This window comes from Parasteatoda tepidariorum, chromosome 5 (assembly GCF_982258835.1).
Source record: "Parasteatoda tepidariorum strain Cologne lab strain chromosome 5, Ptep-v5.0, whole genome shotgun sequence".
NCBI lineage: Eukaryota > Metazoa > Arthropoda > Arachnida > Araneae > Theridiidae > Parasteatoda > Parasteatoda tepidariorum.
In genome coordinates, this window is record NC_141759.1 from 108749026 (window position 1) to 108762863 (window position 13838).

Sequence of the window (13838 nt, forward strand, 5' to 3'; positions counted from 1 at the left end):
ACTGATTTATTGTTTTTATCCGACTGTTTTCACTTGTTTATCGTTCGTGTATCCTCCATTGTTTATATTAGACGATATATCATATAAATTTGACGATAGGATAATTGAGACGATATATTATATAAATATATAATATTTATTATATCAGGTATTATATTATTATATTGTAATAATTAGATCAAATTAGTAGACGTACTGTAGTGTTTTAATAACGACATGATTTGCACGAGTTTATAGGTAATACTTTTATATTTAAACATAAATGCAGAGCCGGATTATACCTTTCGTGGGCCCTAGGCATAGCCGTTTTTGGGCCCTCCCCTCCTTCCCCCACTCCTCCCCTCTTTTCAAAATATATGCTAATATTTTCTTGCATATTTTTTTTTACATTTTTATTAATATGGATTTTAATTTACAAATTTGTTTATCAAACTTTATCTGCGACACCGACATACTGCCGATATTGCAGTAGATATCGACAATACCATTATGATTAGTTCGATCGATAACAATGTTAAAGATAAACTTGTGAATACTTTTCCTAGCGTTCACATTGCATTAAGAATATATTTGTCGATTCTTGGATCAAATGCAGAAGGACAGATTAAAATTGATAAAAAATTATTTGCGTTCAACAATGATCGCTTAGCATCGCTCGCACTTATGTCTATTGAATACGACATTTTGCGTAGTCTCGGAATTCGACAGCATAATACAAGATTTCGTTGAATCCAAAAATCGCGAAAAAGTAATATATTATATCATAAGATTCTGCAAAATAATTTATTACCGAAAAATATTATATTTTTATATGTATCTTCATAATTTTGTGCAAAATACACTTGTTGTTTTTAAAGCTAAATTATTTTTGTCAACAAATTTTTTTCTCCCAAGTTTTTCGTAGGCCCCTGAATTTCGTAGACCCTAGGCACGTGCCTAGTGTGCCTATAGGTTAATCCGGCCCTGCATGTATGTAATGGGTTTTTATTCAGGATATTTTTCCCATACTTCCTATTTGCATTTATTCTTAACGTATTGCATGACAATGTTAGCCAATGGATGCAGAAGCGTAAACCAGTGCAAACCGGTTTCATCCGAGCAAAAACAATATAGTATCACGTGATAATTATAATTTTACATGGAATCTTATAGTTCGTCTAATAATATGGCAAGGTACTGTAATGAGAATAACTCAATCCATTTAAGATTATTTTTCTACTGATTGATAGACATAGTTTGCATGGCGACGAGAGAGAAAAAAAAAAGATAAGTGGTTATCATGTAATTATAAATTCATTCTTAAAATTATTCTTACAAATGTGATACATATATATGTTAAATTCTTATTTAGGCACAGATCGTAAGAAAAGAAAAAATTCCCCTCATCTTCAATATCTAAGGCAAATATGAGGTTATACAATAGTAAACCAGGATTAAAAATCTAAAATGTTTTAAAATATGACTATATCTATTTTATTATGTTTCAAAAACAAGGCACAAAACTTACAAATATTTTTTTTTTTTTTGAGTCTACGTGTGGGCTCTTTTTTTTAAATGATTACCCTAGACAATTAATCTACTCTGTTTTATCACACAATCTAGCAACAAAGCAAACTTGGAACCATTGTTAGTGAAGAGGGTTTAAACCATTCGTTGTAATAGCTTGCACGATCATTGATTAAAATTGAAGTGAATATTTTATCAAAAATAAACAAATAAATATTCTTACAAAGAAAGTTTAGAACAGTGTTTAATTAAAAAAAAATGTTTTTGTATCGTAAATTTTAAATTACGAAGTTTAAAAAAACAATTTTAAAGTTATTTAAAATATTTCACTTTAGATGCAAACGAAATAGTTTAAAAGTTACAGGTAAACTAAAATCAAGAGATCTTTTCAGTGAATGATGTTAAAAACTTCTTTTTATATTATAACCTTCTTAATATATTATAAACTTATTTTAGTATTAAATAGCACTTGAAATTTGAGACGCTTTCGCAAAAGTGATGGAATGTTTTAAAAAAAGTGAGTGAAAGGTTTTAGAAAAGAAAAGCAAATCATTAAGTTTTTCAAGGGTAAATAAAAACAATTTTTAAAAAAAGTATATTTACAATTAAAATGACATCTTTTTTCCGAAATTACTTCTGCTGAAATAGCGGATATATTTGAGTTCCATTATAAAAATAAAATGTAGAGAGCTGTGATTGGCTAATAATCGAAATTTATCAAAGTGAATTGAAACAAAAATTTTCCCATAGAGTTACTATGGAACATCTTACAGATTCTCAGAAACAAATTCCTTGCATTGAAAATATATTTTAACTATTCACAAAATGAGTGCCAAATATGCTTGTGAACTTTCATCAGTATTTGGTATTTTTTATCATTAAATACTAGAAAACTACAAACTTTCCTTCCAAAAAAAAATATTTTTTGCTAGAAAATTGTTTCTTATAGAAAATTTCTGACCGAACTCGAAGTAAAATTTCATGCTTAAAAAGCCGAATCAATTTTTCGATAGTTATTGCAATTTTGACGCAGTTTTGTGGGCTGGTAAGAAATTGAGACTCTGTATAGACATAAACAGATCACGAGTTAAAATCCCCGAGTCGTCAGGCTAAACATGGGAGGTTTTGGTGGTTTTCCTCTCCCTGTAATACAATTGCGGGTTAGTTCCATCTAAAAATCCTCCATGAAGGCAAATTTCTCCCAATACTTGATCCAAGCGTTACCTCATCTTCTAGATTGGGTTCAAAATTTCGAGGCCACGGAGTTGAACATTAGTAGTCGTAAACCTTACAATTGTGTCTGCTGTTCAACGACGGTTATGAAAAATAAATTAAAAAAAAAAGAGATTCTCATAAGATTTGCTATCTTGATGAAGAATGTCAAAGCAGCACCCTGTTCACTAAAATGATTGCCAACTTTGCTTTGAAGATTCTAAATATAGTCTGTTTTTTTTTTCTCGTCACATTAAAATTTCAAAAGCACTACTCTTTTTACTCAACTACATTTATTGATCTGAAGTATCACAAAAAAATCAGATCACTATTAAATTTGTTCCCATAAAAGTTTTGCACTCTAAGAATGTCACTAAGAAGAAGAAGTAGAAGAAGAAGAAGAAGGGCTGTAATGAAAGAGATATGCACTGTAAAAGGCTCACAGAAATCGGCAACCTTCGCTCATGAAAACACGATTTTATATATTTCAGTATTATTCCTTGCTCTATTTTTCTTTTTGCTATTAACGAATGCGTTTTCTAATGAGAGCTTACTTTCATAAGTCCTCTTATGAAAATCTGTAAATGAATTGATATTTTAATAAAAATTATTGATACTTTATTGCAATAAAGAAAGTCATAAAAATTAATAATTTAGATATCCTTTTCACTAGAATAAATAGAATTTTGAAAAAACTTTTCTTGAAGAAACGTTGTCTGCACTTCTGAACGATTCCTCGCGTATTATCACCGTCTTGCATTAAAATGCGAACATCTCTTTTACATAAAAAATTCTTTTCAAAAATAAGGAAAAGAATTATTATAAAACACATTGAACTTTTTTTGCAAACGTTTCATATCATTTTAGTTCTAACCAACAGCTTTATTTCATTCTTTAAAAGCAAAAATTTAAAGAAATTTCTGTTGTAATTTTTCATTTGAAAATTGGTTATTTATCTTGTACTAATTTTCACTCTTGTACTAATTTTCAAGGAAAAGAATTTTCTTATTAAACACGCTTTTCCTTTATGAACTTTTATCGCAGACGAGTATTATATCATTTTAGTTCTAATCAACAGCTTCATTTCATTCTTTAAAAACACAAATTTAGGGACATTTCTGTTGTAATTTTTTATTCTGAAATTGGTTATTCATCTTGTATTAACTTTGAACTAAATTTAATCTAAATAATTTTTTTCCGTTTAATTATTTTTATCAGCAGTTCTCAAAAGGTGAGTTAGAATCAGGATATTTTTTTTAACCAGTAGTAGTTATATTTCTATCCAATCCATAAATTATTTAATATTTTGCTTGTTTATATGAACTTTTTTATGCAGTGAAAAAAGTATCGAAATAAGTAAGAGTGGTGAAATAGTGTTATAGAAAAGTAGGGAAAGAATTTTTTTCCACCAATAATTGTATATTGAATGAAAACGATTTCTAAAAATTCAATAAGTATTTCTCATCGAACTCTCTAATTCACAAAAACTAAATTTAAGAATGAATAATTATGTTTCTCAACGTTTGTTCTTCATTGCAAACCGCGCTTGTTTATTTCATAATAATAAAGAAGCTGGGGTTCTGATTTAGAATTACTTCAAATTAAATGCGGTATTAAATAGATTTCACGAGTAGAACTAGATTGCCGATTCCTTATTCAAATCACTCTTTTTGAAGCTTTTAAAAAAAGAAGAAGCAATTATTTCATCAAAGTTTCCGCAGGAAATCTTATCATTTAAATATTTTTGGAGCAAGAAATTCACAAGGGAGACTTTTCGAAAGAAGTTGAACACAGTTGTTTAGAGTGAAAGCTCGATATTCACAAAAAGCATTTTCGATGTATCCACAACTGCGAAAAATAAAATTCTCACTTATTTTCGGCGTTTTCGAATTAAATGTTGATTCACCATCATAACAGAGAGCTTTTGGAGACTTTAAAAAAAATGGTTGAAGGTAGAATGAATCGGATGCACGCAAAATTGAAATCAATTGCGAAACTCCCTTGAGGGACTTTTTGAAGTCCAAAAAATTAACTATAATCGTCAAAAAAAGCGCCAAGTTTAGATCAAATCAAAAGTAACTTAACATTTTTAGGTGAGAAAAAAAAAGTTTTCATTGATAACAATAATGGTTTAACTGAAGTTATTTTAGAAAGCAAATATTGTGAGAATGTTTTGCTTTAAATTCTGGCTACTCAGATAATAATTTAAGAAAATTCCGTTTTAAAAACTATCACGATTTTTTTTCACTCGTTTATTTAGCCTTTTAAATGAATCCAGGGTAGTTTTCTCACAACAGCGATTCCGGCACTTTTATTTTTCTTATTGCTGTAGAGTTATTTAAACAGAAAATCTTCGATGAAATGATTGCTTTGATAATCCTCCCCCACCAAAAAACAATGATGCATACATAATTTATTCATACATTTTCAAAACAGATCAATGGAATAATATTCTGGAATATTCCCTTTGGCTGTATTACAGGGTTGCACGCCTTACAAAGTGAAAAAAAAAGTATGTATAAAAAAATGCAGTTGTATATGGTCCAACATCATCGCAGCTGCTATCTTACAAATTGAAAAAAAAAAGAAACTTTAAAGCATACCTCACTACACAAGAGTTAAACAATCCCAAAACAGATTTGGGAAAAAAAGAAATGTATTCATCTTAAGGCTGCTTTTTTCTGAAGCTCTTTCAACAATAGAAATGAACCTTAAACTCGAGCAAAAAGCTTTAAGTTTTCATTATCTAAGCTTTCTCGCGGTAATGCATTGACCAAAATTATAAAACGATAAATATCTTTAGGAATATTAAACGTTTTTTTTATAAATCAGTAATTTGGTGAGATTTTTTTTTCCACGTAGATGACTGAAGGTCAATGAATAATTTTAAATTTTTGTATATTTTTATGAGTGATTCAGTGTTAGCGTAATTTAAAATTATTAAAAAATTAAATCAAACGATTTTTTTTTCATTTTAAAAGCATTTAAAGTTTCCTCCTTATAATACTTCGCTACCAGCATAGAGAACGCTTGCTTAAGATAAACAAAACTTAACAGTTACCTGTTGAGTTTTGTTCGTCTCTGAAGTTTAGAATAACTTATGACAGCCTAGTATTCGTGGTCATGACAAAGAAATAAAATACTATTCTAAAAATAGGCTTCTTCTTCTGAAGTATAATCATCACCTGGGTTTTGAGGATCCTTCTTCCACTACGGTTTTGAACAAGATAAGCACACATACACATATTATTACATTGATTACAAAGGAAGACTGCGAGAAGAATTATTGCTTAAATTACACAAAATAGTCCTTTTTTCATGCAAAAATACACCAAGTATTAGTTTACCACATTATGCTTCGTTTGATTTGGTAGCATTGGACTGCAAGGCTAAAGGAGTATAAGGCTAAATCTTTCTGTACAAACTTCCTGTACTATTATTTTTTTCACAGTTAACAAATCTTTTTTGTTTCTTTTACTAAACAGAAATACATCATCGTTTACACTATTAACAAAAAATTTCAATGATGTGTGAACATAAGAGAGTTATTCAGAAGCTACAATGCTTTTATTTAGTGTATTTTTGCACATGATGTATCACCGATATTTATTTATTTTTTTTTCGAAATAGGATGACAATCTATGACGTAGAATATTCCCTCTGTGTTAAAATGATTCTTCACCTGAAGATTCGTTTATTATGCATTTTTATTTATTTTATTTATTCAGATTTGCATTGCGTGTAGATTGAAGATATTCAAGTGTTCCAGAGGATATGGTATACATATCTGAGGCACATTAAGGTTCATACCTGGGAAAGAGTAGCCAAAGCTAGGGTAGCCAGGAATTCCTCGACCATAGCCGAACGTCGTGAATCCCGCTGTGGAAGAAAAAAAAATCTTAATCTAAAAGTAATTATCTAATAAGGATTCACACATTAGTTAGATTATTTGATCTTTATAATTGGTAGACCTCGTTTATACACAGAGCGTGACTAAGGACGAGGCACCCAAATCGAATAGAAGGTTTATTTTAGGCTTCCTTCTTTAATGAACGTTTTTTTTAAATAAAATATCAATACAGTGTAAAATCCGCCAGTTTTTGTATGAACACAAAAAAAAATCTATATTTCGTAAATTCATGGCTTTCTGGCGAGGAATTCAGCTAAATTTCCGATGACGACGGACACATTTGGCCAATCAAATGCCTTTTCATTTTACATATCACAAAATGGGATATGTTTACAAAAATACAGACTTCTGATTGGCTAAATTTAGCCATCGTAGGTGCGAAAATTTAGCTGAATTCCACCCTATTGTTAACAAGGATATGAATTTTTACATCAATACAGTGTAAAATCCGCCAGTTTTCGTATGAACACAAAAAAAAATCTATATTTCGTAAATTCATGGCTTTCTGGCGAGGAATTAAGCTAAATTTCCGCAATGACGATGGACACATTTGGCCAATCAAACGCCTTTTTATTTTACGTATCGCAAAATGGGATATGTTTACAAAAATACAGACTTCTGATTGGCTAAATTGAGCAATCGTAGGTGCGAAAATTTAGCTGAATTCCACCCTATTGTTAACAAGGATATGAATTTTTACATGCTACATGACAAAGTTAACATTCAGAAAACTGCATCTGGCATAATGGCTTAGAAATGTCAGAAAATCAATAAAATAGACCGAACGATCTTTCGTTTGACTATTGGAGGGAGGGGGACATTTGTAGATATTTTAGGTTCTAGTCAATTTTCTTGTTGCATAATGAGGTGAAAAATTTAAATGCCTCCATAAAGTTTGGTTCTGTATTACTGAAAGAGTGAAGCAGAGGGGGACCACAAATTTTTTTTTATCCCGGACTCCAGTTTAGCTAAATCGGGCCCTGTTTATACATAATATACAGCGAAAGCACAAGATATAGTTCGTTCACCAGGAGTTGGCACTTTGCTCCACCTCCTCAGACGCAGAGTTCATTTCAGAGCGGAAGTAAAGAAAGAAATGTCGCCGCGCTTGAAATTGAGACAACCTTTAATGCTCGCCAAACACAAACAGTGACTCCTTTTTCAGTCACTTACTTCGCTTTATCATCCGCTATTATATCTTCCGTTTCTCTAGTTAATGAAATATATTTTAAATTTAAAAACTGCTGTTTTCCCAGCAAAATGCCCCAAAAAAGATAAACCATTCTCAGAAGGAAGAAACATCACAAAAAATTGCACGAAATATCATCAAATTTATGAAACATTTAATGTTAAGACAATGCAGATAACGTTTGCGAAATAAATATTTTTGCCATACGATTGTCAAAATAACAACCTTGTTCAAGATTGCTCACAGCGTTTTCTCAAAAATAGCGAAATAATGTCGTCGCATACCACGTGAAGATGAAGGTGGAGCCAAGTGCCAACTCCTGGTGAACGAACGATAATGGGAGTCAACATAACATGCATAAGAACGAGATCAAGTACGATTCTCCTATTTTTTATAAATATAAAAAGCCGTTTTTTTATTCACACTACTTAAAAGTTTAAAGTTTGTTTCACCGTTAATTTGCCGATGCAGTTTGGAGAATACTGAGACAGTTTTTGTTAGAAACCGTTTGTAAGAGACAGTTTTTCTTCGCTCGTTATTTCCAACTTCATCTTTCTCCGCATCAAAGAGCTGAATCACCTTTCGGCTAATTGTTCCAGCCAATTAGGGAACCGGTACCAAGTCTAGGCAACGTGAGTGTGTTTGTATTTATTGGATCAACAGGCTTGTATGCTCAATTTAGGCTTATAAACCTTTATCAAATAGAATGACAGATAGCTGCCAATCGAAGTTTAATCTATCAGCAGACATCAACTAAAATTTTAAACTTTTTTTCTTATGATGAAGTGTAAAATAAGGTTCAAAGAATTCTCAAGTACATGACTAGGAACTAGAGGGACAGTGATCGAATCGAAGATTTCGAGATTACGTAGAAAAACAAACAACTTTTAATACGACGTAAATATCATTGAAAGAAAATGCGATTCGTTTTTCTAAAGAAAAAAAAAAGAGAAGTATTAAGAATCTTGTGCGTATCGGACTCCTTAACTTCACTCAGGTGAAAATAATATATCGTCAAGAACTTTGAGACTGCTCTTCTCGGCTTGCTCATGACAGTAACAAATAGCCAGAAGGAGCTTTTAAGCGTAGTCCAGTACTACAGCAGACTGCTTTGTCCAAAATGGACACCTAAAATAACTTGAGTTAACTAATTGGTCAACTTGAGTTACCGATCACTTGCCTAGTGGTTACTGTACTGGACTACGGGCCCGGTAGTTGTGGATTTGAATCCCACAGTAGGCAAGGATGTAACTTTCTCTCTCAAGTGTTCAATGTCTTTTTCTACCCGCCCTATAAACGAGTTTGTGGTTGTATGACGTGGGAGACGCTGCTCCACCCGTCACCGCGGCATAAGGCGCATGTGACCACTGGGTGAAAGAGTATATTCTGGCCTATAGTATAATTTCTGAGACCCAAGTGCCAGCCATTTTATTTTATTTTATAACCGTCGTTGAACAGCCGACTCAATTTTACGGGTTTACGACTATCAATGTTCAACTCAGTAGCCCTGTCATTCTGAACCCAATCCAGAAGACAAAGGAGCTCCTTTATCAGTACCCCCAGAGGTATTGATTTGTTATGGCAACATGGAGGACTTGGGCCCATTATAAAAAAAATAACTCGATGACATGAAACCACCATTCCCAATTGTAGCAGGCTTTTCCCGTGGTCTCAAAGACCGTGGCATGGTTCTAAAGTTACGGCCTTCTGCTCACTTTAATAATATATTCTCCTTTCATCGCCCATATGACAACAACAGAATTCCAAATGAAACGAACAATAAAATTCGAACACTTACCGTCTGTGAGAGCTCCTAAAGGCCAGACCAGGTCTTCACATGTTGTTTGAAAAGAAACAGATTAAAACGTATGGATATGCTTTTTTTTAAAAAATGAAATAATACATACATAGAATAATATATACATCAAATAGTACGTATGCATATGCCCATAGGCTGTACGTCTTAAGTTAGAGGATTCGAATGTGGAAAAATACGATAAAAAATGAAAATTAAAGACATTTATTACAATAAAAGAAATTTCTAGTCTTTTTTTATAAATATAAAATTTTGAATTAAAAAGAAATAGATTCTCTTCGACAATTTTTTAAAAACAACTTTGCTTTGTGTGCCTTATTCAAAAAATGATGAATGATCTTTTTTAAGGCTTCTCTTTCGATTTATTTTTCTTAACTAAAATCAAGCTGCTTAAGTTTAGGCTGAGTCGTTACGAAACCGAACAACTCCGTTTAATATATTGTCGTAGTTGGTCAAGTTTGAAATACTTTCTTTTTTTTGGCATGTTTCCACTTGGTCAAATGCTTCGAAGAACAGAGTAGAAATAAAAATTGTCTTTATTATTTTTATTTTATATATAGTACAGTACAATTAGACATTTTCTCCAGGAAAATGAATACCCAAGATTTTATGTTATGCTACCCGAAAAATTCTCTCTGTACGCTTTTTTCTTGCTTGAAAGAATTGTGGTGATTGAGGAAAAGAATTGAATTTCACCATAATGTCACGGTTACGTTTTTGTACACCGTTATTTTCGTTCACCGTTATTTTTTCACCGTGAATTGAGTGAGACCGATACCGAGACTCATGTATAGCGATCATACGATTCAACGTAAGAAATACACAAAGAAACAATGCCTCACTTATTTAGTTAATTAATGGTTCGGGGGTGAATATGCTAATTAATTTGCGAAGACGATATTTTAAGCTATAAAATATCGGACACAAAAACGTGCTTTCTCTGACTAAGCATGTCTTTGTTCTTAGGACGTGAAATTCGGATCATTAAATCAAAAGTTATTCGAGATGATTTGCTTCTTTAGAGCATTGTACAAAAGAAAATGGCACATTTTCTCGAACCACATTAGGGAGTGAAAATTCACGATACTTAGTTATATGAGAACCACACTCTCCAACTAACTCACTTTTTTGTGTTGTTTTCCAGAGGTGTCATTTTGTTTTAAAGATATTTATAATCAAACTGTTTGCAAATGTAGCGCAAAAACATTTGACGCAGCTGGAGCGGACATTTTGGCAAAAATAAAAGCTTATATAAAATAATAATAATAAAAGAATCTCAAGCCTATTATCCTACCACGAGAAGTGCTGTTGGGCATCATCACCTCTTTGGGTTGAGCTTTTTTGCATTCCACCTGAAACATACAACAAAAAGGTTTACAAAACAATCCACGGAATGCAGAAAGTATGCGCTCAAGAGTTTTGTTATTCAATAACAGAATTTCAATTCTTTTTCACCAATATAAGAAAGGGAGTCTTTTATCACGTGATAGAAGTGGGGCTTTAATGTTTTACGCCATGAAGCGCCATGTTTTAGAAAGAAAATTACGATAAATATTTTTTTTATAAAGTTTTGAACATTTCAGTTCTTTAGAGAAGATTCCACGAAGCTTTGTTATTTCAGTTGCAATCATGCAATTCCCACTTCTATGCCACGATTAAAGTATATCGTGCCGTAAAATTTTAACGTCATCCATAGAGTTGAAAAAAACCTTGTGACCATCGCATATAGATCCACATTCTTGCTCTCACCCAGTTAGCAAAATAAGGTTTATTTTAACTCGGCAAAAACTTGTTAATGTGAAACTAAAAAGGTTTTTATGAGGTTTGCGTGTAAACCTTCTAACCTCTAAACGAGATCTGCGACTATCTGCTCTATTCTACCCACATTACCCAAATCCAGAATCTTGGAAAACAACTTTCTATATTAAAACCTGAAAAATCAAGGTTGTCTTACGATTTTCAAGCGTGAAAAAATCCTTGAATAAGGCATGACTTAAGGTAAAAATAATCGTTAATCGGGGGTTATATAAATCGGTCATTATAAGGTTTCTTTTCGCAAAGTCTTGTATGCTCAGCTACCTAAGTGATAATACTATTTAAAAAAGCTTTAAAAATAATGCTTAATTCTTTTAGGATGAAAGGTATGAAACTGCAATATTTTTCCTTTATTGAAAAAAGGTTTTTAGTGTAAACATTTTCTTGACAATAAAGAGTTAATTCCAACACAAGGTTGTCTTAAGGTTACATGCTTTCTCGATGTTTATCACTGAAATAATGGAAACAACTTTTCCGGCAATTTGTAGACAACAATTCGCATTCTTGTTGTCGCAGAATTTATATCAGCGAACTTTTATAGAACTGACAAAATCAGATTTTTTATTAAACTTTAAATACATCGTGCATCTTCACGTTTTAAAAACTCATTTTATAGAACCGTTTGCTTCATTAAAGATATCACAAAAACTTCCTTTCGTTGTCATTGGCTGACATACATCGAAGAGCCATTACATTATGACCACCCTGCTAATAACATGTAGGACCACCTTTAGCCCTCAAAACTGCTAGCACCCGCCGTGGCATTGATTCCACGAGGTGCTGATAGGTAGTCTGAGGTATCTGGTACCAAGCGCTCAGCAACTGGTCCTGTAATTCCCTCACATTGCGAGGGGGTAGCATGGCTTTACGAATTTGGTTTTCCAAGTAGGACCACAAATGCTCTATTGGATAAAGGTCAGGTGAATTTGGGGGCCAAGACATGACTTGAAAGTCACTAGAATGTTCCTCGAACCAATCCATGACGATTTGACCCTTATGACATGGTGCATTATCCTGTTGGTAAACACCATCCCCCGCAGGAAAAACTGTTGCCATGAATGGATGAACCTGGTCTGCAACTATGTTTAAGTAGCTGACAGACGTCAGGGATTGTTCTATGAGGATTATGAGTCCTAATGTGCCCCATGAAAACATTGTTCCTGAGCAAAGAAACCATGAAAACCTGGGCGAGCCCATTGTTATAGATGGAGGGTGGTCATAGTGTAAGGGCTCTTCGGTGTATAGACTTATGTATATTGGTACACGTATTTGGCGAGTTATCAATTTTTAAGCACGCTTTAGTGTCATATAACGTTTCTGAAGATCTGTAGATCAATGTGTCCAAGAAAAAACAAATTATACACAAAAACTAGTTTCTGTAAGTTATAGTTTTATTCCTTAGAATTTTGTTTAATCACGCCACAGAATCATTAGAAAAATGCAACATAATTATACTAAACAACTGACTTAGTTCGAGCAATTAATATTCTTTCATTCCTCGAGGTCTCTCTTGAGATATATTTGGAAATTATTGACTCCCCATTGCTAGCTCCATTTTACTATTTTTCTAGAAATTCTGTCTATTTTTCTAACGCAGACCAAGTATGCATTATTTAATAGAGGACATAAAAAAGGCAGAAGCTAAAATACGCAAATTCAGAAAATAAAAATGTACGCGACACAAACTGATTCTAAAAGTAAGGGCAGGAATTGTTGCTGAAACAGATAGATGGATGTTAGTGGCAGCAGAAGTAGACAGTTGAACACATGGGTATTTTTGAAACATGTCACCCTACATCCATCCGCAGATTAGATAGGTAAAAACAAAATGCCGGAAAGCAAAAATGTGTGCCTTTATCTCGGCAAAAAGCGTACAATAGAGCTGATTGCGAACACTTTTAAATTGTTTTCTTCATCTCCCTCTAGCTCTGTCATGTCTCTTGCATTATTTCAACTATGTACATTTTTAATCTCCTGATAACGTTTCACAAAATAAATAAACAAGCGGAAGAATGGAAATGAGCAATGTTCTAAATTTTACTCAATTTTCTACTCAAAATTTTGTGAAATGAATTGAAACAAAGTTGTGATCGCCATACTACGATTACTGGTTACCCATTTGTCAAATGCTTTTTCGTTCTGGATTGACTCCATTAAACGCGAAAACATTTCAAATCTGGTTCGATCCCCAGCCCAGACACCGGATTTTCGGGATGCAGAAAATCCTCAGCGGTCATGTCGTATGATTATGCGGCATGTAAAAGATCCCTAGAGTGCCTTATTGACTCTTGGCATTTCCGGCAAAATTAAATTCCTAGTGCATCCAAAATAGAGTCTCGGTGCTGCCATCTAGTGTGGCAGAAACTAGACGTCCAAATCAACATGACCAA

The 13838-nt window shown here is 32.7% G+C and overlaps 1 protein-coding gene across 6 annotated transcripts in view; it reads right to left on the bottom strand.

Moving 5' to 3' along the window:
* Positions 1 to 13838, bottom strand: part of LOC107445073 (RNA-binding protein Musashi homolog 2) — a 184054-nt gene that overhangs the window by 17560 nt on the left and 152656 nt on the right. For 5 of the 6 annotated variants that reach the window (XM_087164759.1, XM_087164756.1, XM_087164758.1 and 2 more), the window contains 3 exons: positions 10926 to 10985; positions 9616 to 9652; positions 6529 to 6597 (listed from right to left, as the gene is read on the bottom strand). In XM_087164759.1, coding sequence (XP_087020885.1) covers positions 6529 to 6597; positions 9616 to 9652; positions 10926 to 10985 — 166 coding nt within the window. The remainder of the gene's footprint in view (positions 1 to 6528; positions 6598 to 9615; positions 9653 to 10925; positions 10986 to 13838) is intronic. The other variant, XM_043050660.3, reaches the window with a different exon arrangement.